The sequence below is a fragment of the Melampsora larici-populina genome (assembly GCF_000204055.1).
Source record: "Melampsora larici-populina 98AG31 unplaced genomic scaffold MELLAscaffold_74, whole genome shotgun sequence".
Lineage (NCBI taxonomy): Eukaryota > Fungi > Basidiomycota > Pucciniomycetes > Pucciniales > Melampsoraceae > Melampsora > Melampsora laricis-populina.
In genome coordinates, this window is record NW_006768838.1 from 392,140 (window position 1) to 419,584 (window position 27,445).

Genomic DNA, 27,445 nt, shown 5'->3' on the forward strand with positions numbered 1-27,445 from the left:
ATTAGCCACCAGTTTCGCATGTGCTCGGAGAGCCGTCCACGCGTTCAGCGATCGTTGAGACTTTGAACTCGAACGCAGAATTAAGAGAGGAGGTGGGGTCGGTGACCGTTGGGCGGTCTGGATCGAACACGGTTCGACTGGCAGCGTCAATGCTTGCCTGCTCCTTGATGAGACCCGTGAGCAAGAGGATGTCGGCAGCCGACTCGACATCCACTTTGATCGAACTGGTCTTCTTGGACTTGGGGACGAGAGTCGCCTTTGTGACCTCGATCAGACGTTGAATCAGGCCGTCAAGGGGCCTCGATGATGATGTTTGGCCCCCTGGAAACAGTTTGGCTATACGAGCCGAGCGTGGAGTGGTCGATAGCTCATCTGCTTCGATGAGAGGACAAATCGGTGGGGTGGCGAGACGCGTTCGTTTCCGATCACGCGAGGCCGGGGTAGATTCAACAGAAGGACTAGGTCCTTCGGTTGAGAGAGGTGGGAGGATGACCTTCTTGAGAGCGGTCGATTGACGAGTTGAAGGTGCTGAGGGAGTTGGGAGAGCTTTCGTCGCTGCTGGAGCCGGCGGTTCGGCTGGGCCCAAAGCCTCCGTCGCGTCGTCGTACACCGACACGTCGTCCCTAGGAGTCGAGACGACTTGCTGACCGGGGTCCGGTGGTTCGATGTCCATCCTAACGCGCGAAACGAGCTAGAAGAGACGTGGAAGTGAGAGAAAAAGGGGATGGTAGAGTGGAAAGGTGAGTTCGAAAAGTTAGGAGAATGCGTTGGATGACTGCTTGCGCAGTCACGGAGGTGGTCACGTGACTAAATTCGAAAATTTGGTTCGGGACAGAATCCTCCCGCGATCATCCTCTCAAAGCATCAACCCTATACGGTCAATTTTGTACAAAAGTTTGACCAAAGTTGCCCGCAAAACTCCAGCAAATTGGCGGGCAATTTGTGACAAGCTCTGAATTGACTGTATATCCCACGGAGAAAAGCAGGCTTCACTTTCAGCCGTCAATGGCGGTGCCGCTGCTTGCATCGGGGACGCGCGGTGTCGATTCTCCGATGTCCCTTTGCTCACGATGAGCGAGCCAGTACATGTGGTACGCAATAATACATTACACGGGCAATTGCAATAGGTTAGCTTGATATTCTATGTTTGATTTGCTGAAAGCTTTGAGCGAACGATGGAAATGCCATTTTGGGCCAATCTCGTCTTCGATACCTTTCTTGTCCGTCCTGATTTCAAAGCGAACAGGGGCACAGAAGGCACAAAAGAGTTTCCCTTGTGAATATCTTCAAACAAGACGCTCTCGCATTGCAGTTCCACACCCACGCCTGCGATGGACATTCAAAGGCGATGCAACTCTGATGCATCAAGCTGTTTCACACAATACTGATTCTCGAAATTTCATACGCTCCTCTTGTGATTTTTTGAGAAATTGAGTATCTTGACCAGGTTGGAAATATCAGGATCGGAGAGCAAAGTCAAGTGTGCAAAAATCTATGACTTCAGATAATTTCACATGGTGTTGTTTCATGAGAAGGCGTCATCGAACAACAAAATCACAAACAACACGATTCCGCCACCAAAAAGCTTCAAAATCAAAAAACCAAAAGCAGATCGTGTGCGCTGCACATAAACTGGAGAGGATGGTGTGAGAGGTCTTGTACTTAGTAGCTAGGGTAAAAGTTTACTTTCACTTACTGCGCTAAACCCTTGAAGTGACACCCTTTTGATGAACGATGGGTGGTGAACTGGTGAGAACTTTTTGCCAGAGCAATACGCTCGAGCTCACTTGATAGCGATTTTGATCTATCGAGACGAGATCAAAGAAACAGGAAGGTCCTCTCTTAAGCTCGCTATATCTTGATTTATAAGAACCTGCTTCATCACTGAACCTGTATGTACCTTTTTTCAAATAGGCTCTTTGTGCCTCTGTTTTCTCTTATTTCCTACTTGATTTTCTCATCTAAAGTATTGTATTACATTCCACATAGCGTTCCATTTGGTCATCGTATCTCTTTCAAATCCGACAAAGCTCATTGAGGAAGATCGACAGGTTCTTGAGAGGAAACTGGAGCATCGCCCAATAATCGGTCGGAAACTTGGAAATTCTGAGGGGAGTAAATCGGATTTTGAGATCTTATAATCGTCGTGGAAAATTGAAATCATCTTGTGTGTATGAAGATCTTGGTCAAGGTATAGAGGAATGTGACTAATCATTGGGAGTTCAGAAATCATACTCCTCAACTTTCAGTTCTTATTCCGTTTGCTATTTTCAGATCGCATCATGAAGAATCAGTGCAGTCGCGTTTGGCCGTTCTTCTTGGTGATATCAGCTCTTTCCTTCATCCTGCCGCAAGCAGTCGGTGCCTTCTCAGCTAGTTATGATCATCCAAGCGCGCAAGGGCGTGCCACGGAGGAGAGGTATGCGTTCATCCACCATATGGTCGGAAACACCTACAGCTATCGATTGGTGGGTCTACATATGTCTTCGGATTCTATGTCGAGCTCAAACTATTCTCGAAATCGAGACTAAATATGACGTTTCTTGTTATCTATCCTCACAATTATCTTAGGTTGACTGGATAACAGATTTAATGCATATACAAGAAGATGGCTTTGATGCAGTTGCCTTGAATCTCGGACCGTGAGTTGATTTCAAACTCATATCTCTTTAGCCTAGTTGGACTAATCCAAAAAGGGTGCCTATGTTTGTAGAGACTGTTGGCAATCCGCGTCTGTCGCACTTGCGTACAAGGCCGCGTCTCAGCTTGGAAACAAAGTCCAACTGTTCCTCAGTCTCGACATGTGTGTGTCCCACATGGCTTTGGTACTGTCCCACCTGCAAATTAGGTCATTCTACTAACCAAAATGTTCTTCGATTGGCTTCGAGGAAATTGTGTACTCGCAGGACTAGTTGGCCCCAAAGTGGCGACGCTGACGCGGCAAAACTGGCTGCCCTTGTCAACAATGTATGTCCATGCTTTCATCGCACGGCGAGTCTCACATCCCCAATGTGATTGAACCACGTACTCAGAACTTGAGCTGATGTCCGTATCTCCTGAATACATTTACAGTATGTGAACCATCCAGCACAATTCAAATACCGCGGTAAAGCTTTCATCAGCACCTTTGCTGGAGATCAATATCCAGGATCCTTCGGAAGGGCAACAGTCTGCGAAGGTTGGGATTACTTCCGTTCCCTCTTAACCACTGCAAATACGACTGGGACGTTTTTTATTCCTGCGTTCTTTCCTTCTGACATCAAGTCGGTATTGAGCTGCGTCGATGGACTTTATCATTGGAATAGCGCTTGGAGTCTGACGGCAGATCCAGTTAGCGATGCCACCGATAAGGTACCCAGTCTGAAAAGAGCCTACTATCTATCTCTTGTGATCATGCTGAAATGTCCCGTCTCTCATGTAACTCTGCGTGGTCTGTGGCAGGACTGGATAAGTAAACTTGGTCCCGAAAAATCCTACATGTCCAATGTCTCCCCCGCCCTATTCACCAATTACGGCGCAAGCAGTTTGAATAAACAAATTCTTTACAACACTGGCAACAATTACGCTCAGAGATGGGCGCAAGTGAGTGCGATATCCAGTATCAAGTTTGTTCAAGTATCAAGTGAGTCCTTGAGATATCTGGTCTTCTGTGAAGACACTTATCACCTGTGAAGTTGAACCCGATGACTCGGAAATTTGTTTAGCTTATAACGATTTTGGGGAGTCTAGTTATATCGGTGCACGGCCACACTCTACTCAACTTCAGCCAGCCACAACTACCTGGGTCAATTCTACCCCAATTTCATCCTTGATTTTTTTTCAACTTCCTGTGGCACCCATTTGATACTGATAATTTTTCAAATGCAGTAGGTTAATGCGGCAAATCACCTACCATGGGAAAGGATAACCAAGCCTTATATCGAGGTGTACAAGACGGGAAAACTCACACTTCAGCGATCAGACTTGATTATCTGGGAATACCGCCTGCATCCCAAGTCTGCTGTCGCAGCAAAGGACATGGTAGGTAGACCCCCCAATGCTGATTGGCTTTCAGATGAGGTTAGTCACCAAGTCTCTTTCAATATCTTTGCTCTGTACTTTATTTGACTTTGGATTACTATGGCTAATTGTGCTAATTTCATGTTTCACTCAGGTATACGTAACCGCTTATCTTTCTCAAGACGCAGAAGTAAGAGTAGGTATGGGACGGAATTTGTCAACTGTGCTAATCTTTGCGGGCAAACCGGGTATGAACCATTTTGTGGCTCCTTTTCCCGCTTCTCCCGACGGCCCCGTTGTGATTCGTATGTATCGCAATGGAACAAACGTAGGAGGCTTGCAACAAAGTGAAGTTGAAATTACCTCTCAACCCGCCACCTACGACTTCAACCCAGTATGTTTCCTCTTCTTCTTTAAATCAGTGATGTTATTGTCTATTTGGCGCATGTACTAAAGACTGATCTTGGGTTTGTCTATCCCTTTCGCGCTTACAGATTGTAGATCAGTTTTTCCACGATCCTGATTGGGAGGCATGTCTTCAATGAAATTCCCCAAAACCCTCACCATTCTACTCTTACTCATGAATTTGAGAGCCTTCATATCGTTTAATTTCATTGATATTGAACTCATCTCTCCTTTCATGTACATAGTATACGCATATAGATTGTTCCATCCAAGGAACAAGACTCTTCAATGACCAGCTGCCTTTCATTTACAACCTAAACATTGCATCCATGAAAAATTCTGTTCCTGTTGGTTCAAGTGCCATCTGTGCTTAAATTGTGGGCAGAGGTACCTTGGCAATAGATCAACGGACAAGAATGGGAACTGAACAACTAGAAAATTTGTAAAGCATCACATAGACTGCCTGATTTCTCATGGATCATATCATGACAGTTTGCATAACACCTGCCTACAGTGGACATGCAGTCTAAAATTCAGTCAGCCAAGATATGTATCATACCGCAGGTGCCAAAATCAGATATACTGTGTCTGCTCTGCCAAATATTGAAGATGCCCCAGGGAGATAAATTTGGGAAAAACATAATTTGAGGAGAAAAAATCTTCATAATATTGTCACTGGTGGCCAAAGGCATGACATCATCTGTGAGTTCTATTGGGACAAGTGAAGCAGTGTATGAGTCCAAGAACATAGGGCCAGGACAATAGCTGGCTCCTCAGAAGATAGGCAATACAAACTGTGCAAAATTTCATCTCCACAATCCTGACACCCTGGACCACTCATACAGCTCAGATTTGAATTCATGAATCCAAAGATTTAAGCTGGATACTTCCAATAAAGATATTTAAATCATTTCATCTTTCAAAAAGAAGGAACCAAAAATGGCAACACAAACTCAAGGAAGTGCAGAAAATCTGAACAAAGATGTGGATCATCTATTACCAAATTTCAAAAAAGAGAAGAACCAACAGGAAAGAGGAAGTACCAGCAGAGGAAGAGTAAAAGCTAATAGAGGTAGAGGAAGTGGTGGTAGGACAACAGCTCAACAAACAAGAAGTGTAGTGAAAGGTTGAATACGTAAACCAAAAGAAGTACCTACTGACAACAAAGAGAATGATCAAGATGTACACAGAGATAAGGATGATCTGCCAGATATCAAATATGGTAGTAAGAAGGAGGAGAGCACATATCAAGAGAGTGGTAGAAATGGAGGTGAATTTGAGAATGGAGAAGAAAGCAATGGTGGAGGTGATGAAGATGAGCATACCATTCCATTAGGTAAGCTTTAAATTAGAATAAAATCACAACTTCTATCCCAAACAAAAGTATACACAACATCCTCCCACACTTCTGAGGCCCATCATGTTCACCGCATGAAACTACCATCATTTCCACAGCACAATTTTGTTTGAGGCAAAGATGCAAAGACAGGTCATATTGTTGAATCAGATGATAAGTGTGAACCTCAGTAGATTAGAGCAATTTGTTTTGGACATACTGCAGCCACACAGCTAGGTCAGAAGTCCTGAAAGTCCTGAAATCCTGAAGAAAGTCCTGAAGTCCTGAAGAAGTCCTCAAGTCCTCAAGTCCTCAGAATATGAATCAGGTGCAATGCAAAGAAAAGGAAGGACTCAGACTGCCAACAGACCTGCTAAGATCAGAAAAACCATGAACCCAGGGAAAAATTTAGCTCATAGACTGATAGGCCTATCACCATGCTGCAATAGTGAATTACAGCCTGTGTTAGATACATTCCCTTGACAATACTTGTTCAGCATGACTTTTAGCAGAAAAAACACATAAGTCAAACCAAACAAAACAGAGCAATTCCTGCTCAGATGTCTTATCATATGTTGGCTTACAAGTTCCAAGAAAATGGCACCAAAGTTTCTTAATGTTTTCACCATCTTTCAATCTATATGGTCAATACTGCAGAACTGAATATCATCTAGAAGACATTGCATTGAGACTTAGATAGTCTTAGCAATGAAAGCAAAATATCTCAATGCTTGGGCCCCAGCACTAAAGTAAAACGGAACTCACTGAACCAATGTGTGTAGCCATACATTACCAGATGGCACACTATCAGATGCAGGAGTACAAGATGACAGACTAGCAGAGCAAGACATTACAGGCTCCAAAGCTAACAGAGATCACCAATACTTTGACAATGTCAGCCTTGAGGTGTATTCTAGAATACTCCCATTTGTCAGAACAGCAGATCCAGTGTAAAAGGATCCACTAGTCAATGGAAACCAAGCTCAAAAATGCCAAGACCCCAAAGCCAAGGAGTGTTAGTGATCTAAAACAGGGAGTATGTGTTACAGGTTTCAGCATGCCAGATATGAGCCTTGATGACCGCACAACAAGAGACCCTGACATACTTGATCAGAGAGAATTATGGATTCAATATATAAGCAAAGATGTTTTCTTGTGTGAAGAAGGAGACAACCTTTTTAGAACCAACAACGTTAATAGTTTTACCACACCACTTTTACTGCACCTCATCTTTGAATTAGTATTTTATATCAAAATACTTTTTCCTTTATCTTTCATTCAAAAGAAGAACTATCTAGCATTCTTATCATTTAGAATCCTTTATCATATCTTCTTTCCTATCAAGGACATTGTTTTTCTTTAACTGGCTATCTCTCTATCAATTGATGGTTGTCTTACTATTGAATTGATACCGTAGATAGTCTCTTGTTTCCTTTTGATGATAGCTTCATCAAACCCGCACTCAAGTGTGACCTAAAGCCAGATCATTCTCCTTGTATTCACTTTAGAAGACAGTCAAGTGTACAGCACCTTGATTAGTATCAGGCAGCAGTACCCATTCCACACCTAAGACAACTATATGTAACGACTATATTTTCTTTTTACTTACTTACACAGAATTGAAAAATAATCTCCCTCAAGTTTCAATAATAATTGTCTCAAACTTGATAGAATACATTTTGTAAGTACCATTCAGCTCTGAACTACCAGTCATCTGCCACAACTTAGAGTCTCAGGCTGACAGACAACCTGTATATTGTAGGAGGAGGACTAGAGAATATCAAGTAGGCTGGAACTTGATCTCAAACGGTGATGATTAGATCACAGCTGTACCCGGAGGATGCACGCTGTCACATCTCACCCCAAGTGGAAGACATCAGACACAAGACCCACAAGTCCAATGCTTTTACAGAGGCTTCAATCATAGTCAGCATGATCATCAGGATTGTGGAGATAGTAATGGAAATGGTAGCAATTCACAAGGAAGTAATAGAGTAAATGGAGGTAGAGCCTAGAGGAGAGGGTTTGATAAACACCACAAACCAAGCTCCAACAACAGTCATGATTGGGGTGGTGGTCTCAAAGTTTAGACCAGCTGCTTTTGAATCCCTGAAAGGAGCTTATAAAGCCATAGCAGGTAGTAGTGGAGCGTCAGTATATCAGTGAGTTGCTGTCCTGTTCAGTTTCATCTTTGCTTGTGTGTTATTTGGACTAGAGTAGGGTCTTGAAATGAAAATGCATATGACAGGCTCAGAAAGATACCAAAACACATATATGATGAGAGAGAGAGAGCAACTTGGATGAGTCTACTTCAACATTAGACCATTTGTGAGGAGGACAGATTGAATAAAGGTTCAAACTTAACTGTCAGAGAGAACATTACCACTGAATAAAACAAGCCCGTAGTGGGTTGCAGTAGAGACCAGAAAACCCATTTGGCACAGGCAATAGAAGTACACACTCCTAGAAACAATACTCAAACAGAAACACTCACAGAACCCTTGGCAAGTCATGGGAAGTGGCCATCAAAAGCTAGATAATGAATATCAAAGAGTGGACATTGTTGGCAAGAAAATGTGGTTTGGAGAAGGAAGTAAAAGAAGTGATAAGAGGTCTGAAAGAGAGATTTACTCAAGGTACCCCAGATCATAACCTGCCAAGCAGGAGATGGTGAAAACCCAATAGCTATAGCTCTGTGTCAGCTGTTGAAGAAAAGATTATGCAAAATTCATACAGAGAGAAGGCACCAGGGTTTGGACCACTCACCCATGAGGAATTGCATGCAAAGCAGATTTCCATCAGAATAAATCCATTGGGGAGCATAATGAATAAGAACAGATTGTTACAGATGATCATCTATCCTACCCGGTGGGAGACAAAGACATCCACTTGGTGAACACCATGGTTGACAATCATGACTTTGACAATTTGTTGGCGGATTTATATGCAGTGGTGAGCTACTTCAACAAACATTTCAAAGAAGCTATAGAGATGGAAATACATGATTGGAAAAGGGCTTGTAGACAAGTAGTAACAAAATAAGAGGAGTGGAGTTACTCAGCTATAAAAGACTTTCACAATGGGATCTGGATGGACATTGCAGTACCCTTTGTAGGAGTAGCTGGATGTGGTACATTGGTGCACATGGCTCATGCATGGAGACTAATTAGTCCAAAACAACTAGGGATCAATAGAATATTCAGGTGGGTAGATTATAAGATGATTGTACGGAAAAATGAAGTAACTTTTAACTAGAGGAGGCAGTCAAATTAAGCTCACAAATGGGCATAAAAACCAACCAAGAGAAGTTACAAGACTTTTCCAATGTGCAAAAATATCTCAGATTCATACTCAATGGTGTAGAAAAAACTGTGTGGATACCAGACAAAAAGTTGAAAGAATGGCTAGACTCAGCAATCAATATGTTAGACAAAATAGTACTGTGTAGCCCAAAAGAAGCAGACAGTTTAATTAGAAAAATTGCACACAATGTACATTTTGCCTAGGGCTGTGACCCAGACCTGCCCGGCCGACTCTGCCCGACGTCTTTCATGGAGCTGACGGCACGCGCCCCAGGGCATCCAGATCCTGCTTGATGACAGCTGAATATAGCCCCGTGGGCGCTTCAGGCGGCTTGGGCGCCCGACCCGGCCAGGGTGCCGACTCTTTTTTTTGCCAAAAAAACGCCTTCACACTATTTCCCGGCCCTGATCATCCCTGAGCAGTTTTCAGAGGTCATTGGGCTCCCTCAGGGCTAAATATGGCCCCGGGGCCGGCCCTGAAGTTTCAGGGTTGGGTCACAGCCCTAATTTTGCATAATATCAACACTGTCACAGTTACTTTACTGGTAATGTATCAGTGATACCTGGTCAAGTATTAAAAGGTATCAAAAACTGCAATAACTTGAGTAAAGTATCTTGAAGAAATACTGTTACTATACTCAATACTGTATTGGTCTTTGTTCCACAATATCATCACCATAGATATATAAGCCTAAATGGGACAAATATTTGACCAATCTCCATCAACTCCTGGGTAAAGTATCAGGTTTTCGATACTTTAATTGACACCATATTGGAATTGACAATACCATCCCAAGGACCTGGGATTAAAGTAATGGGCAGACCAATACTAGGTACCAAGGTAATTATACTTAAAAAAGCACTTTACTATTACTTTACTGTAAACAGTAGTAACTGCGGTAGTGTTGCTGATATGAATCCATATATAAGAGGCTTTTATTGTTGGCTAAACTGTTTGAACAAAACAAACATTGAAAACTTCTTGTCACTGAAATCTCAAAGAGACCTTGAAAGCTGCAGAGAAGTGTAGACCACTTTCAAGCTTAGAAGGATAATCCCAGTGGTAGAAACTGAAAGGATTATATGGGTATTAGGGATCTTAATGCTGCAATTTTTGACTGAGGTGAGAGGACGGAATTTCTGGGTAAAAATGGACAATACTATCACAGATTCAACTATTTGCAAACCACAACCCACAAGTGACCTTGTGAACAAAGAGCGGAAGAAAACCCAGACCTACTTCTACGCCTTCAGTGTGACATAACCAAAGAAAGAGTGGAATCCAGAAATAACAATGGCAACAGTTTATCTAGGTTTTCAGACAAAGAAAATCAGATCAGAACTAGATTAGAAATTGTTTTGCCAGAAGACCTTGCAAGCTCATTGGAAAAAGTATGATATCTCCAAAAGTGAAAAGCAAGATATTGGAATTTTTCTTCAAGATGAAAAGGGTGAATCAAAGTGGAGAGAAGATATTGTACAAACTAACATGTTATTGGGAGTTTGGGCAGATACAACCTCAATTAATTACAATAGTGGTGTATCAAGACTAATAAATTTTGCACATGAAATAAGGCCTGAAGATGAGAAATTGTTACCTTTATCACTTAGGGCGTGTTCACTTAGGCCATGTTCACTTAAGCGCTTTTTCGTGAAAATTCGCATTCTTGACTGTTGAGAAATCACATTCTGTGAAATATGTTTGATTTCTTATTTATAAGCATTCTAGAAATCACAGAATGCTTATAAAAAGCGATTTATTGGGACATTCTAAGGGCACGTTCACTTAAGGAATTTCTGACCAAAAATCACATTCTGTAAAATTTTTAATGCAAAAATGAAACATACACCACCAAATAGACACTTTAAATTTTGCAGAATGTGATTTCTCACCAGAAATTGCTTAAGTAAGTGAATTTGCCCATAGGCCGCGTTCACTTAAGCACTTTTTTGTGAGAAAGTGCTTTCTTGAATGTTGAGAAATCACATTATGTGAAATGTGTTTGATTTCTTATCTACAAGTGTTCTGTAAATTGCAGAATGCTCATAAAAAGTATTTTTTGGTGATATGTATACTGTTCTCAGTAATCTCTGAGTATTCCACACTCTCAAAGTGTCACATTACTTCCACACAGCCCTCAAAATGGATTATGGGTATTTCTACTCCCACTGGGGTACCACCGGTGTGGAGTACAGTGGGTGCCCCCACTCTGACCTTATCATCCCAGTGCAAGGTTAGAAGGGATTAAAACTCTACAAAGTAGACTGGAATTTCAAAAACATATTTAGATTAGGCATACACATGTTTACCATATAAGATAGGGCCCATGCATTTTCCCTTGTCTCATCAGGTGTGATAAAGATGTCAAAGAGCAAACCTGCAATTAAAAGCTACTATTGCCCGAACCTATATCTGCTTCAGTTTTTTCCTTTAGTTATCTATAACATTTGTTTGGTGTTATTGTCATCCACTTGACTTTCTTTAGTTCCTTCAGTTGTTTTTTTAGTTTCCTGATTTTCATGCTGTGTACACACCCACCAAGACCCACTATAATCAAGCCACTGGTTCCTGGCAAGCTTTTGCCTTTCCCTCCTGAGTATAAACATACCACTTGTAACTGCTGCCCATCAATCTTCTGCATACACAGGAAAGCGCACACCACTGTGTAAAAGAACAAAGCAACAACCTAACACACCACTTGATGGACGTGGGGGGTGATTATAATTCATTCTCAAGAGTCAAAAGTGATATTTTGGACCTCAGCTCACAGTTATGTTACAGTGCACTTTTGACAAATATTAACCGTTCCTTTGATGTGACCTCCCATAAAACTCAGGTCACTTTGGTACGTCACCGTGAGAAGTTTTAATCCTTCCTTTATTTAGCTTTGATTATAATCATTTCAGACTGTACTTCTGTACAACTCGCTATGTACAAGCCTTTGGTTTCTCTGCCCACACCTGGTCAACAAGGCAAAGACCTAAAATGAGATTCCTTGGATAAGAAAGTTATAAGATAACTATTAGAACTGAACAAGGCGTAGTCCAAAGATGCATGGATGGTTGATTACTACAGACAAATTTGAATATATGAGAAACTTGTACTATACTCTGTGTCATATGTTTATATGTACAAGATAGAGACTGCACATAGTCTAAATTTTCAGCTTTTTTGGCTGTGATTGATTCTTCATCATTAATCATTGATCATAGGGAAATTGGGAGTGGGGAGAATCTAAATTTTCAGCTTTTTTGGCTGTGATTGATTCTTCATAATTAATCATTGATCATAGGGAAATTGGGAGTGGGGAGAAGCTAGGAGTGTGATCAATTGCAAAAATAACACGTCAGAGAAGCCAATTGTGTTTCGAAGTTGCACCCAGCCATTTGCATCTGGTTCAATCTAGTTGGGTGCGTCCAGGCTACAAGTGCCGCGGAAGTGGAGTTAGTATGAGATACATGCTGACAAAAGCACAATTGAAGAGACTTGCAATGTCCATTCCAAGAGCATTTGTTTGGAATCCATCTCTTCTTTGGTTGCACCGATAGCTTCGAAAGCCTTTGGAAAGAAAAAGTAATTGAAAATAAGTTAAAGTGGTCGGGTGGTCTTGAGACGCAAGACAAGTGTGACTTACCCCTCTGGTCAACCAGAGCTCTTTGCAGCCAACATCGGGTCGAGATGAAGGAATATGCATCGTACAGCCATCTACGACTGGGACTACAGTCAGACTACCTGGGGCAGCTGTCTGCCGAACTTTGCCTACAAGACTGGCTCGCATAGTACGAGAAACATTTAGTCGGATGTACCCTGATGACTAAGATGAAGCATAAGGATTCTCACAGTCTCTTGAAGCAATTCCTTTTATCAACACTGCCAGTGCCCGTTCAAGATAGAATCATAGGTTGGGCGCTGCAGACTTATCTACTAAGAGAAAACTACTCACGACTCGAGCCAGCCTGTGTGTGTAGCCTGCGGGTCCTCATCGACAGCCCCGTTCCAAAGACAGGCAGATACGGAGTTTGAGGTGTAGGGTTGGCCACATATCTGGATGCAACAATAAACACATCAACACTGGGCTTACCGCGGGAGATGGGTGCATGGCGTACGGTTTCTTCGTCTCCCGACACTTCAACACTCTGGTTTGGCCAAGGGCCAATTTTGTGAAGAGTGGTTCATTGTCAGGCATCAGATCGAGTAAAGTCTTCCCAGAGCACTCTTAAAAATCGGCGATGCGTACCCCTATAAGATTTTTGAACGGGTTTGGGGTAGACGGTGAGGTTGCGAGGTTGGGATTTTCACCTGGAATCTTGATATAAGTGAGAAGATCAAGGTCAGCGCGTGAGCACACATGAGTATATCCTTGCTGCGCTTACCATCCTGACCTGGCCCTGCGCCATGAACGGGGTATTTGTGGGTCTTCTTTGAAGTTCTTCCCAAAAGGAGTAGCAAACTGTGCGAGGGAGTGCGCGCTCTTGGGAGATGACGAATCGAGCGCTTGATAGCAACAAGAGGGCTACAAAGTTTGTTAACATCTTGATGACTAGATCTATGGATACGATGAGCTGCTATCCATGGAAAAGGCTGCATTGTTTTTATCAAGTCAACGCCCTCCGTGAACGTCACGCGACTAGACTCGCAGATCTGCCAGGGCAGTGGCAGACCCTTCTCCTATCAAATTGACCAGGAGTCTGGAGATGCAGCCATTGTCCGGCGGAATGCCTTTTTGCCAAGTCGGACCGAGGCTAACCCGTTATGACCGCGCCAGCGCAGCCTACACCAAATCACTATCAAGCGAGATCATGATCTCCATGCAGATGCCGTGGGAGCAGCTTCCAGATTTCGCGATAAGTAGGTTATCGTTCTCATAGCAGAGGATAATAGAACTCTCGGACTTCTGCTTAAATTCAATTTAGACCGCTGGTTCTGAGCAAATATGATCAAAAAGAGTCAATCAAATAGCTATTCAAGGGGCTTCTGACAAATGATGGAGCTGGAAACAAGGCCTTTAAAGCGTCTTGCAATCCATAATATTTGTGCGGGAATTCTCCCAAAGACAAACAAGCTATCACCACAATCCACTTAGGCTGAATGTCCAAGTTACAACACATTGGGTCAAACAGTTGAGGTTATTGGCACCTGAACCTGGATTGAAATGAGTGTAGCGGTGGCAGTGCTGAGTTTTCTTATACGCCGGTTTATTTTCATCAGCTTCACTTTTGCCTGCTCTTTCTTTCTCATTTCCTCCACCATCACCATCTTTCTTTTCACCTTTAGTGCCTTATGCTTCTTTTTGCATCTCCATCTTCTTTTCTGTAGCTCTTTGAGTCCTTCCTCTTGTCTTCTAACCACTGTTACCTGATCTTGATGCTGATACAGGGTTTGTTAATGTTTCTTGAGTTCCATCTTTATTAGTTAGAGCTGTGTTGTTCAATTTGTCTGTGTAATCTTGTGCCAAGGATCCTTTGATGATGTCGATGTGTGTTATTTTGTTTCTCACATCTTTGACAAACTTGGAATCTGAAACTCAATGTTCCAATTGTCTACTTGAATTTCCTATTCCATAGCTTGGTATTTTTTCATGTTCCTCCTTCTTTCTTGTTAATATTTGAGGCTCTGTAGATAAGATAAACAATTTTTTTATTGGGATGGGCATGGGCAAGTGAAAAACTTTGCATACTTAGTACCACCCATTCAAGGCAAGTGAGACTCATGCATGAAGCTGGTTGCAAAATACTCAGCCCCCTGAGTTGTGCTATACCCTCCAATGATCCTTGGACAATCCAGAAAGGTTGGACATGCATTGTCTGGCTCAATCTAATCTGCGTATGGCAGGCGTACTTTTGGGGAAACACAAAAAATTTGCACTGTCCATGATGTTTGGAGCTCACCCAACGTCCAGCACATTTGCAATGTACACTGTGCTAATAGATGGGCTCTGATCCCTGTATCTTTTTGGCTGTCTATGTACAGTCCTCTCCACGTGGTTCATGTATTTAATTATTCAGTTTCTGCAGTAGTACTGGGACAATCTCAAAAAGAGAGCTATATATTGAAACAATTTGATTGCTCATATCACTTTTGATCCATTTGATTGAGTTAAGCCAGAGATATCAAGAAAAATCACAAACAAAGAGATAGAAAGAAGAGAAAAGACAACTGTAGCCCTCCAATTGGAACAATTTAGTCCACCTGAAATCCATGAGAGCAGTGTTGTACAGGGATTTGGCGCCTGTCAATCAAGGTGTTCTCCAGCCGGTATCCGGCGAGTTCAAGCCATTCCGACAAACAAACCGCCAGATTATCCAGCCACCGGATGATGTCAAAGGCCTTTCCGGCATACAGATCCGTTGGCTGATCCGCCGGATATCCAGCCAAAACACTGGGTCCGGGTCCCTGACAACACGCATAAGCTGCAGTATCTGGCGTGTTCAGGCCATTCCAACAACCATACCGCCAGATTATCCAGTCACTGGATGGTTTCAAAACCCTTTCCGACATCCGGATCCGACGGATGCCCCAACGGATATCTGTCGGATCTTCGGTGCCGGAGTACACCTTGACCTGTCAATCAACATGTGATTGGGTGACAACCTGGTGAATCCTGGCTTGCTTGAACCCCAAACCAACGGAAAAAGATGGCCATCTGTCCTGCAAGGAATGACCAATTGGATTTTTTTCAAATCCATGCGTCCAACATCTGATCTGGTGTATGACAGGATATCCATTGCACTTCTGAAATTCTGGAACTTTGGCTTGAAATTTCTAGATTTTTTTGCTTTTTTACAACTCACTTGATAGTAATCACACTCAATCACTTGCTTGATAATCAATTCACTTGGTATAATTCAATCAAAGGCAGAAAGGCTAAGACTTGATAGGCTTTGAGCAAACTTGCCCTCCGTGTTCACTTGAGAATTTACAGGTTTCAAGTTCTCCATTTGATCTAGTTGTAATTTTTCCACTTCAACATTTGCCTTTTGAATTTGATCTGATCTTGCTTTCATTCTAGATCATCTCTTTTGTTTTGATTCCTCCACTACCCAATCAGTCCACACACAAGAGTTGAACTTTGAATACTCAAATCACTTTTTACCTCTCAATCACCATATTAAACTTAAATCATATTATCACCTCTCAATCATCATCAAATTAATCTTACACAAAGTCTCAAGCCACAAACAGTGTTTCTAGAACAACAACTGATTCAGAATCTCAAGTAGATAATTCTGATATCACTGAGACTTCAAATACAACCAGTTGCCAACCAAGCCATGTGTGGATATATTTCAAGAAGGTACTGGGCAAACAACTCAACAATTGTCATTGTATCATGAAGAATGGAAAATTGTGTGAGAGAGAAATGACCTGTGATAATAATTCAAGTTGTAAATCAATGAGAAATCACCTCAAGTCTCAGCATGATGATTGCAACAGCAATTCAAAAAATCAATCTGACATTACTCAAGCATTCAAGAAGGTCAAGACATCTCACTCAGTAAGTCTTGAATTTTCCCTTTTCCCTACATTCAAAGACCAAGACAACATAGCCCATGATGTTCAATTATCATGATTTTAAGAACGGTCTCTACACCAACACACTTGGCATTGCACTGACACATTTCATTTCTGAATGAAAAATTTCTATTTCAGCCATGGAATGTTTTTCATTTTCCTCTCCTGCGCCTGCACTTGACCACACAGAGAGCCTACTTGGTCACACAACCTATGGCCTACTGCCCCCCCGCACTGTTCTGACACATGTAGCCTCAGGCTTCAACTATGGCAGTTTCAACGCAAGGTTTTGTAGACACTATTTGATACTTAAGAATAAAAACTACTGATTTAAAAACAAAACTACATACCTATACAATGGAAAAATTGAATATGTACATCTTTAAATAATCTATGTGAGAAATGCAAGACTCCTTTTAATGGAATGAAAATCATTCCAAGACCTCCAGAAACTATGCACTCCTAAAGTCAAGGGGATGCTTGTCAAATGCTATGCAATAGCTCAATACATGTGCCAAGCATACTATCACTTTGAAGACCATGTCAAGAAGTTAAGGTTTATCTTATGTTGTATGATTGAAAAACTTGATATTGATGCTTGAAATCAATCCTCATCATCCAGGTGCACATGAATCATGCAAACAATCTTGGAAGTATCATACTTGATTATTTAAAAAAGGGACTTGATAAACAACAACAGCCTGAAATCTTTCTTGAAGCTGTTTTTCCTTAGGCTGGATTCCTCTAGAAAGTTTACAGCTTGGACAAGCTGTGTACAGATGCACAAGACTTGTAAAGACTTCCAGTATATTCTGAAGCTTTCTGGAGCCAACTTTCCCTGAATGCAACACCACATTTTTGTGCATCCCTTTGAAAAATGTTTACAAGAAACCTTTCTTGCAGGAGACACAGTCAACAAATATTAGAAATTGCATAAGAGTTGAAGCTTAGTACTTTTCTTTGATCACATCCTTGCATGATATATCAAAGAAATTTGATCAAGGAGGTGTGTAAGTGATGGTTTAGGAGGAGTTGATAGGTGAGTGACCAGTTGTTTAGTGGATAAGACATTTGAAGACTTTGAACATGAGTCAAGTATGATTTTGGCTTCAAGGTAAACTCATGAAAGTCTCCCTCTTGCTTCACGAGTTGAGTTGATCAAGTCTCTCCCTCTCCTTGTGGGTATGAAGTCAACTTGGCTAGTGACGTAGGGAGGGACTTCCATAAGTTTAGCATGAAGTGATTTGGCCAAAGAGTTACAGATATTGGAGTCAAGTTATCCAGGCACTTGTCATCATCCAGATCTGTGTGGTATGTACCAAGATTTTGGATTGACAATCACATCTTTCAAAACCCAAGTGCTTGATCAATATCTAATTTTCATTTCAATGACTCAAACAAGTGTGTTTTTGATCACTCTGCTTGATCCCCAACTTGATGAACAATCAGGATACTGCATTATATTTCCTGCTTCCTGCACTGGATTGGGTACTCTTGGTGGGAGTTTTCAAAGAAAGATGTAAATTTCAAAAACTGGCTTCAGAATATCTCTGAAGTCTTTAAAAAATGATTCCAGTCATTTGTGTCTCTATACAGCTTATATGAGATGTGAACCTTCCAGAGGAAGCCAGCCCAAGGAAAACTGGCTTCAAAAAAGCATTCCGGTGTCATTTATCAATTCCCTTAAAACAATTGATCTCACTAAGAATTTGTCTTCAATGACGGCCAACAACATCAGTACAAATTCTGCAATTGGACAAGTCATTGGAATGTCAGAAGAAACTAACTTCAATTAAAGCACTCAAGCTTGTGGGTGTGTAGCCCACATAATCAAACTTGCTTCCAAAGAAAGCCTCAAAGTATTTGGTGAAGTTCTTGATGAAGGCAATTCTCAACTGACAACAAATATACATAACCTTGTCAGCCCCCCCAATGTGACTCATGTTATTCTTGATTTGATCTGCCATTGATTCCATGGTCTAGTCAAATGTACTCAGTCCACCCCTCAATGTGCCCAAGCCTTTGCCATCATTTTCAAATTGAGGCAACAACTTTCTAAGACTCTTGTCATTAACCCTGCAGTACAGAACCCAGCTTGTACTAACACTCAGAATGCTTCAGCTTTAAATGGTGCCAATCCTGCCAATACAGATGATCTTGATGCTGTCAACTACTTAATTCAAGACCAAATCATCAATGAAGATATGCCACCCCCAAAGTTACATGCTGACACTGCGGATTGACTTGTAGCTGATGTCCCAACAATATGGAACTGATCCTATCACATGTTCCAAAGACTCATTCTTCTACAAGATGCATGTGATGATTTCTACAAGGCCTCAGACTTCAAGAAATAAGCACTCTTTCCTCTTGAGTGAGTTTATGTGAAGCAGATGTGTGAGTTTCTGGAACCACTCAGAATCAACAGAAATACTTTGAAAATCAAAGTACCCAACAATGCATAAAGTGGTGCCAATCTACATTTTAGTCATACATGGGATAAAATCAGTAGGATATATCTTTATTATATCTTACTGACTGTCATTAATCTTTACTGATGTGAATGTGATCTCAGGTAGCTTAGTGACACAATCAGAATCAACTGATTCCCACATCAAAGGTTACAATAAAGAAACTCAAAGAATACTTCAAGAAGGTTCGTGCAAAACCCACAGCAATCCATGCTACCATTCTGTATCCGCTTCATAAGCTGACATATCTTCAAGTGAGTATGAAGATCTCACTTCCTGATATTGCTATTTTGAATAGCTACTGATCATATTTTAAAGAATTGAAAAAAAGGAAAAAGGAATGAGCTTTTAAAACAATGATCTACTCTTCAAACATTAGGATGATGTCTGAAGAATAGGCCAGGAAGTTCAAACTTGAAGGCCCAACCACTACTGCAACTATCGCCAGAGAACAAGAGCAAACAAGATATACTTCACAATACTTTGAAGATTCAATATTTGCCAATCAAGATCTTCACCAGGAGCAATTAATTGAAACCCAGCTCCACCAATACCTTGGAAAAGATCTGGAAAGATGTGACACAATTGTGTTAGATTTTTGGAAAGAACATGTCAACATCTATCCTGGAATGGCCAACATGGCAATGAGTTTTCTGGCATTCCCTACAACTAGCTTTCCCTTGGAGGGGTGTTTACCATCACTAAAATAATCTTGGCACCCCAGCAATCTAGTCTTGCACCTCAACATGTTGAGATAACTTTATATGCAAAATATTGGTATCAAGTTTTGGTCCTTTATATATGGCTGAGTGTGTTGAGACCCCTGCTATGGCCGTAAGTAATTAGTTTCCTTTATTGTGATTTTTTTCTTATTGGGTTTTCTATTTTTCCTACTGCTTTGGTATCTTCAAAATACCAAAAAGTCATCCTGCCCAATGAACTCATTGTATGTTGGATATCTGACAAGACACAATTTTTCCCTTATCCACATCCAACCTGTGAGGGTTGGGTGCTCGCTTGAGTACTCAGGGCTCACTAATGGGGCAAGTGGGATCTAATAATTTAAGTAAATAGATTTATATTGCAAATATAAAAGTAGTTGCAAAGAATTATAAACAAAAGAAAGGGATGAGGAAAGGAATATAATGAGATATGATTATGAATGGTGAAGGGTGGATCCTATTCCTTCCTTTAATCTTCAGGTTAACAGAGTAAAGAGTGATTTAAAGTTCACTAGACTAGTTGTTCTATGTTCACTAACCTTGGGTTGTTCTTATGGTCACCAACCTTGGGTTATTCTATGGTCACCAACCTGGGTTGTTCTATGGTCACCAACCTTGGGTTGTTATATGGTCACCAACCTAGGAGAGTCAACGCCACCGGCGCTCCGCCCGAAATAGCGGCGGCCGGGCGGTATCACAGCGCCCGCTTCGCTCACGCTATGGTTTTGGACAGATAGCGGGTCGTTTTCCCTGCTATAGCTATGGTCCTACCCCCAAACACCGTAGCGGTTTGGACATCTGTAGTCTATAGCGGATTTCCACAGTGCTATGTGGTGACAGAGCGCTCACAAGCGCTTAGCGCCAAGGGGCCACATAGCGACCCATAGCGTGCAGATGCAGGTCCAATGACATATAGTTGATGTATGAAACTCCAATGTATGAACCTCCAATGTATCAACCTTCAAGCAACTGGGTTGGTGAACTTGTATTGCATCTCAATCTATCATTTAACACAAAATTGATTGTTCTCGCTATTCAAAAGGCCAGAAGATACCAGTCGCATGGTTCAAAAAGGAACTCAAATATGGTGATATCGCCCTTGAAAACAAAGCACTCAATCTTTTAGCTTCTCTTGTTCTCAATGGAGGTTCTAAATTTTAAAGTGAGCACAAAAATTGGAATGATCAACCAAAGAAGATATGCAACCCAATTAAACTCAAATATTTTGACTTCAATGACTTTTGACTTAACTACTTTTGCAGATGAAAAAATGATGTGTATCAAACCAGTAGCAGTATGATTTCAAACATTCAGCTTCATCTTCCTTTATCAGTTGATTTACAGAGTCTTCTGAAGATGGACCTGATACAACTTCAGACAGTCTTGCTACTCTCTGTTTGCCATATACATTTCCTGACCCAACTCATAATCCAGATCCAACTGACAACAAACACTCTGATCCATCTACTCCAGACTGGCCTCCGGCTTCCAAAAGCCGTTCAGTGCGTCCGAAAGCCATTCAGTGCTTCTGAAATCCGTTCAGTTGCTGACCCCTTTCACGAGCATGACATCTTCACCCTTTACGATCAAACAGCTAGTGAGCTTGGAGGCATGCTCTACAAAAGATCCCCGACTCGGAACTCCAACAGCCCCCATGTCTCCCATTGGCCAAATCTTTACAAATCCAATGGTCCTCCTGGTCTGACGGAAATTCATTCGCTGGATTTGGATACAACTAGCAATCAGCCCGACCTTTCATCTGATCCTCAAGTTCTCTGCACTAGTCAATTGTCCAGTATGGCTCAAGTCACTTCTCCGGCTCCCCTGTCAGACTCAATCACCGCTTGCCATGAGCTGAATGTCTATTTACTTGGCAAGCCAATGCTGAAATGCGAAATCTGTACCTTCCTCAATAAATGCCATTCAAAGATGATTCTGAACTATCCGATTCATCTTGAGAAAGTGGTCTTAATTTGTACCAAAAACAAGAGATAGGATGATGATAAGAGACTTGTTCATTGAGAAAGACCACTCTAGCTTTTTTGTTATCATCAGGTTTACAACTTGAGCCAGATACTGTAATAGCAATTGTAGAAATTGATCAAACTTCAGTTGTGTATGTACTACATACTCGCTTGACTATCGGTATCTCTGAGGCTATGGCAGACCAATCAAGATTGGAAGACAAGAAGGTGAGAATAAAAAATACCTTTTGTGCCTCGCTTTGAGTCGCCATTGTTCCTATAATTTTCCCATAGCGGAGCAGAGCAATTTTTATTGCCGCACCGCTTTGAGATCTTGTCGCAAAACCGCTCCGCTTGGAAAAACAGGGCATATAGCACAGAGGAGCGGAGCGCTGTGAGTGTTGGGAGAGTTCTACTTAGGGGAAGTAGAATCCTGATATGAGTGAAGGGTATTACTTACTTTTAATCAGGGAACAGATTAACGTATGAAGATATCACTAGTCTTATCTTTATAAGACTCTTGATGTTACTTCAGTAGAACTTTAAGATGTGCTTAAAAGTAGTGTGTAATAAAGCTTGGGGGGAAATCCTGAAGGCTGAGAGAGGAGGGGTTTTTATACTCTCCTCTCCAAACCTAACTGTGGTGAGATTTGTTTACATCCATACTTTGGTTTAGGGTTTGATTATCATTATTAGTTATGATTATTACTGATAATACTCGGTTACATATACATGTTGTGTGTAATGTGTAATATAATCATTTTGACTCTTGACACTGAGTTATGAGGTGTAAATGATATTTTATTACATATTACATATCATTTCAAATGTATGTGTGTATGTAATTCAAATATATATATGATTTATTACATGTTACATATGTTTTGTAAGCTCTATGTGCATGTAATTAGGTTTCTGAAGGTGTTTATATATATCACAAGTTAGTCTTTGGGTACATACATATGTACCCAGGGCTGACACAACCCCCAAACCAGCCGGTTTGTCCTACTATTGGCGGGCTCCAGAGTTCTGACTGACCCCTGGACCCATTGCAAAACCATTGAATAACCTGTTGGATCGTGAGCATGGATATCAGGATGACTGGTCAAAAAATCACTGGTTACAAATCAACCAGAGCCCCAAGCCAAATAACACAGTGAGTGGCCATCCCAAGCCCAAACCCAAGTCTCAGGACACTCACCCGCCCCCTGTCCCGACCCCACCCAAAGACTCCCTGATATGTTATCACATGTGTGCAAATAAGCAGTGAGCCTGGATAGAACCAAAGTACAAGGGCTTGTCTCAACTCCAACAGAAGTTGCCCAATTTTTTGATCCTGCTCAAGTTGCGCAGGCAAAGTTGATATATGCTTGATTTTGGTTTTTTATGATTGTGAAAAGAATTATAGCCTTAGCTTCTGTCTGTATGGTAACAAGTACTGGAGTTGTAAAGAACAACACATTGATAAACCTTGGCCAAATGAATGACTGAAGCTGCAAGCTTGCAAGGCATGGAGAGCAAATGTTATGGAAACAAATAGGTTGATGAAACCGTTCAATCCTTGGTCTACATACCACAGTGTTTGAAAGGTGGTCTCAACATTCACCAGATCCCACAATCACAAGGTGTACGAAGAGCTGAAAGCAGTGACTTGAAATGCATCTCCCGCAGATTCCCACGCTGGGTGCTGGTTTTTGCAACTCTTCCCAGTTCAAGGCTGGAACCCACAGGTAGGTTTATTTTTCTGAGGCTGACCCTGTGCCCCTACCCTAAGCGGGGTGAGGTTTGGGGGGTTTGGGGCTCAGGTCAAGTTACAAACCCTCGGCTTGGGGATGTGTACATGATTTTTTCCCCGTCATTTATCTGAAATTTGGGCATACAAATCACACAGAGGGCATACAGCTGTTTCAGCAAGAATTTAGCTTCTTTGAAAATCTCTTCACAGTCCCAAACCAGGCCTTTGGCTCTCTGCTAATTTGGAGACTGCAGAAAAATCAACACCTGTAAACAAGAGTTTTGTCTGGATTTGCTTGCTGTGGTGACAACTTGATTCACAAAAAAGTGGTCAATCTTTCTTGAAACAGCTGTCAATCAGTCAGCTTGAACCATTCTGAGTGTCTATTACAAGTTACAAGGCTTTCACTGTGTTCAAATCCCCCATGCTGTTTTATGCAAGGCCTAAATGTACTGATTATGAAGCTTATTGACCCTTGGATTTCCAAGGATAGAAACCTACTGGTCCTCTGCATATCACATCACCACCACTGCACAGGAATTATGATTTCTCGGGAGAAAACAGTTGGCCCCAGCAGGGAATTGGGCTGCGCTGTGGTGTGATTTTGCGCAGTGGCTGAAATACGACGGGGCCCTTGCGGTGTAAAACGGCGCGGTGGTATTTTTGGCAAATCCCTATGCACTGTCACCAGCGCACCCGCAGTTTACACGCAGTGACCTACGCTGCGGGTCGGGGGTTGCCACCAGTGGCAGTGCACATTGCATGAAATCAAATCAGGCCATACACTTAAAAACACACACTTTGAACAAGAGAACAGATGGACATATGTGCACAAAAATGATGAAGATGATCTGGTTCAATTGTTGTCCGTTGAGCCAGGTGGTAAATAAATCGTGAAGAGAAACTAAACATGGTTGGATTTCTGAGTGAATAGAAGGATAGACCAGTATAGACCAGTCGTTAGAAAAGCAGAGGGGAGATTACTGTTTGAGTACCTTCAATCTCACCAGGATGAGTGAAGCCCACGATCTGATGCGATTCAATGCAAAAAATTATTTCCTGCAGAAGAATTAAGGGGGATCCTACAACGAGCATGTTTCTGTTTGATGAACAAGTATTTTTCTAAACCCTTGAGAGGAGATATCCGCACACACGCTAATATTTGGAGAAATACCAAGGTAATACTATAAGTTTATTATGGCCAACATGATCTTCACTCCGGCATACTTTCCGGCACCGCCAAATCACCAGTCAAAACCAATTTGTTGGATGGTTTCAAAGGTCTTTAAGTAGTACTACAATTATGTTGATGCCAAACTCAATCGATTTTGGGTCACTACTTTATAATTCTGTATGGCGCGAGGGTTTAGATACCCGTCCTCTAGATTGATAATCAGGTGTGGTATGGCAGAGTACAAAGCTCAAGTTGTGGATGCATATATAGCTAGTAATTAAAATAAAGTTAAATATCGCTTAAATGTACCTTATCCCAGTTTGTATTCTTGATCGCTTTGTGCTGAGCTAAGAATGCTGGATGCGATCAGTTGGGGGTTCTCAGGAGAGGAAGGAGGGTATCTGGCGTCATCCAGAGGCCTGCGATGAACCGTGAGATGTACAAGCAAAAAGAGAGAAGCCAATCTTGAAAAAATACCACCGCTGATGGTTTAGTGGCATAGTGCGCGGCCTTCTTTTCATAACCCGTATCTTGACTGTCCTCCGATCTGACGTATGATTCGATTTGATGGTACATGAGGGGTAGGACGGCTTCAGTTCATCTTATGTACAGACCTCCAACACAAGTGTAAGCATAAGAAATTAGATCACGATTTTGTAACTGTGTCTATGGTGGAAAGTAACATTTCGATTGGTGATGTTGTCATCCCTGGTACGGCACGAGGCTGGTCAAATGCAATGCCGACATTCCTGAAACGGCTCATAACCAAGCCTCGGGCCTTTGGCGCGAGGGACTTTGCTAAGTTGGTCATAGCCTCGTCTTTCGCAAGAGCCCGTGACAATTGAGATGCGAACAATCTTTGAGCTTGTCTTGCTTATTTGGTATACCATTCACCCGTTATGATCTTGCCAAACACTATCTCATCTCGGGACCGCTCTACGAAAGCTGGCTATGCCAAAACAAAAATATGTCTGTTCTCCTGGCAATAAATGCTAGGCAGCAGGCTTCAGCGGTGATCTGCTGCACTCTCCTATTACTATGCAAATGTTTCCATACAGCATCATATTCATAGCTCGAACATGACGCGAAGGATGCCTTTTCCAGCGCGCGACGAAGACATCTTGCTTCTCGAGAAGCCAAGCTGAGATTTGAGAATTTATCAGAGCGGGACCGGCTTATCAATCCAGCTTGACTTTGGCTTTAGTCGTAATCTTTCGATACCTTTGTCAATCCATCCTTCCATCGATTCACTATTTAGATCCATACAGATCCTATACCCCTCCACCATTTTCGTTTTCGTTTGAAGAGTGTGAATTGCTTACGAAAATCCACTCCTGCTTAGTTTATGCACGTATCTCCCCATCACTCGACCCCCCACACACACCCTATCTGTACCCCCCTGTCACCTATTGCCTTTGTGACGTCTGCACACGCTGAAAGACCAAAAGCTTTTAAGCTTTAAAGTTGTTATCTAACTTCAAATGATATCATGTTAATCCAGTGCCTATAATGCTGGTTTGCGCTCAAATTTCCCTATCATAGATCGAGCCCACTTCGAGAAACCTCAATAGATCAAGCCCACTTCGAGAAACCTCAGATAGGAGCGAAACGCTATCACGATTCTCAACACCCTGGTCGGAAGTAGAAAAGTAAAAATCATGGACATCTTCAATACATGCACTCGTGGACCTACAACAATTATCAAACCTTTCCTAGGATGTCATTGGTTGTTAATCTTGACTTGTACGAATCCATCTATCCTCTGAAGTTCCAAGTTGATTTTGACTTATGAGCTCGTTCACTTTTTCATTGCGATGATTTATCAGTCATCTGGCTCCAACACATCCAATGCGCTTCAATCGGTAGAATCGGGACAGTAAATTCAACTGCGTCTGACGACCGCCCACCTATCAAGTTGTGCTCCGGCAAGATTTACGTGGTAGGAGACAGTCAGTACCCTGCTCTTGACATCTTTGGAAATAGAAATCATCGGCCACACTTGATTGACCATCGACAATATCTGTAATCAAGGTGTTCTGCATGCTTTGGAGACATATGTAATCGAAGGGGCTCTCATAGAGCAACCTCTCTCACTCTTTCGAACTCGGGTTCATGAGGAGCCTATCAAATTCTTTTGGACGGAAAACTCCAACAGTCATTACGGTCATCAGGCTGGACTTAGCTTTGGTCTAGTAGCGTGGGTCCCCCTTGTAATTTTTTCCTCGACTCGTGTCAGCTGTACATCTGATCTACGTTCTTGCACTTTGGTTCTTTGTTGAGTGTAGACACGACTTATGCCGCGTTCTTTTTGGCTCTTCTTTATGGCAGCCAGAGACTCAGTGGTGTTTACAGGATGCTAGTCAAAGGCAAGCATGCGATGATCTAGCAGATCGCTTGGCGGCTCAGGTCAAGGAGGTTGGAGCAGATCCAGTGACTCGACAATGGAATTTCGCGATTCAGGAGTTGATTGGATCATAAGTGAGGAAGAGGCCCTCCTAACGTTGTTTTTTTAATTTTTAAAGTTAATCACGGGACAATTATATGATAGTTAGGTTATATGTCTGATAGTAGTTAGGTTGTATGTCGTGTGTTTAGTAATAATTCAGTCTCCCCCATTATAATATCATCACCTTGGTCAAGAAGGAGAGTATCTTTAGTGTGACATTGCAGACCAAGCACTGAAATGTATCCAATAGACCTCACCGCAAGACTCTGTAGGCATTAACTGCTACACGTAGTCAAAGATCCGCCTACATTATTGCACCAGGAGATGTGCATTTGAGGTCACACACTTCCGAGCGATTAAGGTATATCCTTTGCTAGA

General features: G+C 41.9%; 4 protein-coding genes across 4 annotated transcripts; 3 read left to right on the forward strand and 1 right to left on the reverse strand.

Annotated features, from left to right (window-relative positions):
* Positions 1 to 1,776: 1,776 nt before the first annotated feature.
* On the forward strand, positions 1,777 to 4,719 carry MELLADRAFT_118368 (family 71 glycoside hydrolase; the record flags this gene model as incomplete). The annotated part of the gene is made up of 11 exons (XM_007417535.1): positions 1,777 to 1,892; positions 1,990 to 2,167; positions 2,227 to 2,468; positions 2,572 to 2,642; positions 2,714 to 2,803; positions 2,907 to 2,967; positions 3,073 to 3,622; positions 3,705 to 3,784; positions 3,868 to 4,059; positions 4,154 to 4,393; positions 4,494 to 4,719. 7 exons carry the CDS (start codon positions 2,283 to 2,285, stop codon positions 3,868 to 3,870), a joined length of 1,041 nt encoding a protein of 346 aa, XP_007417597.1.
* Positions 4,720 to 5,343: 624 nt separating this feature from the next.
* Positions 5,344 to 5,751, forward strand: MELLADRAFT_112965 (uncharacterized protein; the record flags this gene model as incomplete). Its single annotated transcript, XM_007417536.1, has 2 exons — positions 5,344 to 5,530; positions 5,552 to 5,751. 2 exons carry the CDS (start codon positions 5,344 to 5,346, stop codon positions 5,749 to 5,751), a joined length of 387 nt encoding a protein of 128 aa, XP_007417598.1.
* A 6,736-nt stretch (positions 5,752 to 12,487) lies between these two features.
* On the reverse strand, positions 12,488 to 13,575 carry MELLADRAFT_68813 (uncharacterized protein; the record flags this gene model as incomplete). The annotated part of the gene is made up of 5 exons (XM_007417498.1): positions 12,488 to 12,601; positions 12,678 to 12,850; positions 12,987 to 13,179; positions 13,281 to 13,349; positions 13,417 to 13,575. 5 exons carry the CDS (start codon positions 13,573 to 13,575, stop codon positions 12,488 to 12,490), a joined length of 708 nt encoding a protein of 235 aa, XP_007417560.1.
* A 12,704-nt stretch (positions 13,576 to 26,279) lies between these two features.
* Positions 26,280 to 27,099, forward strand: MELLADRAFT_112967 (uncharacterized protein; the record flags this gene model as incomplete). Its single annotated transcript, XM_007417537.1, has 4 exons — positions 26,280 to 26,364; positions 26,448 to 26,570; positions 26,653 to 26,852; positions 26,950 to 27,099. The coding sequence occupies 4 exons, from the start codon at positions 26,280 to 26,282 to the stop codon at positions 27,097 to 27,099; spliced, it is 558 nt and encodes a 185-aa protein (XP_007417599.1).
* Between the last annotated feature and the right edge of the window lie 346 nt (positions 27,100 to 27,445).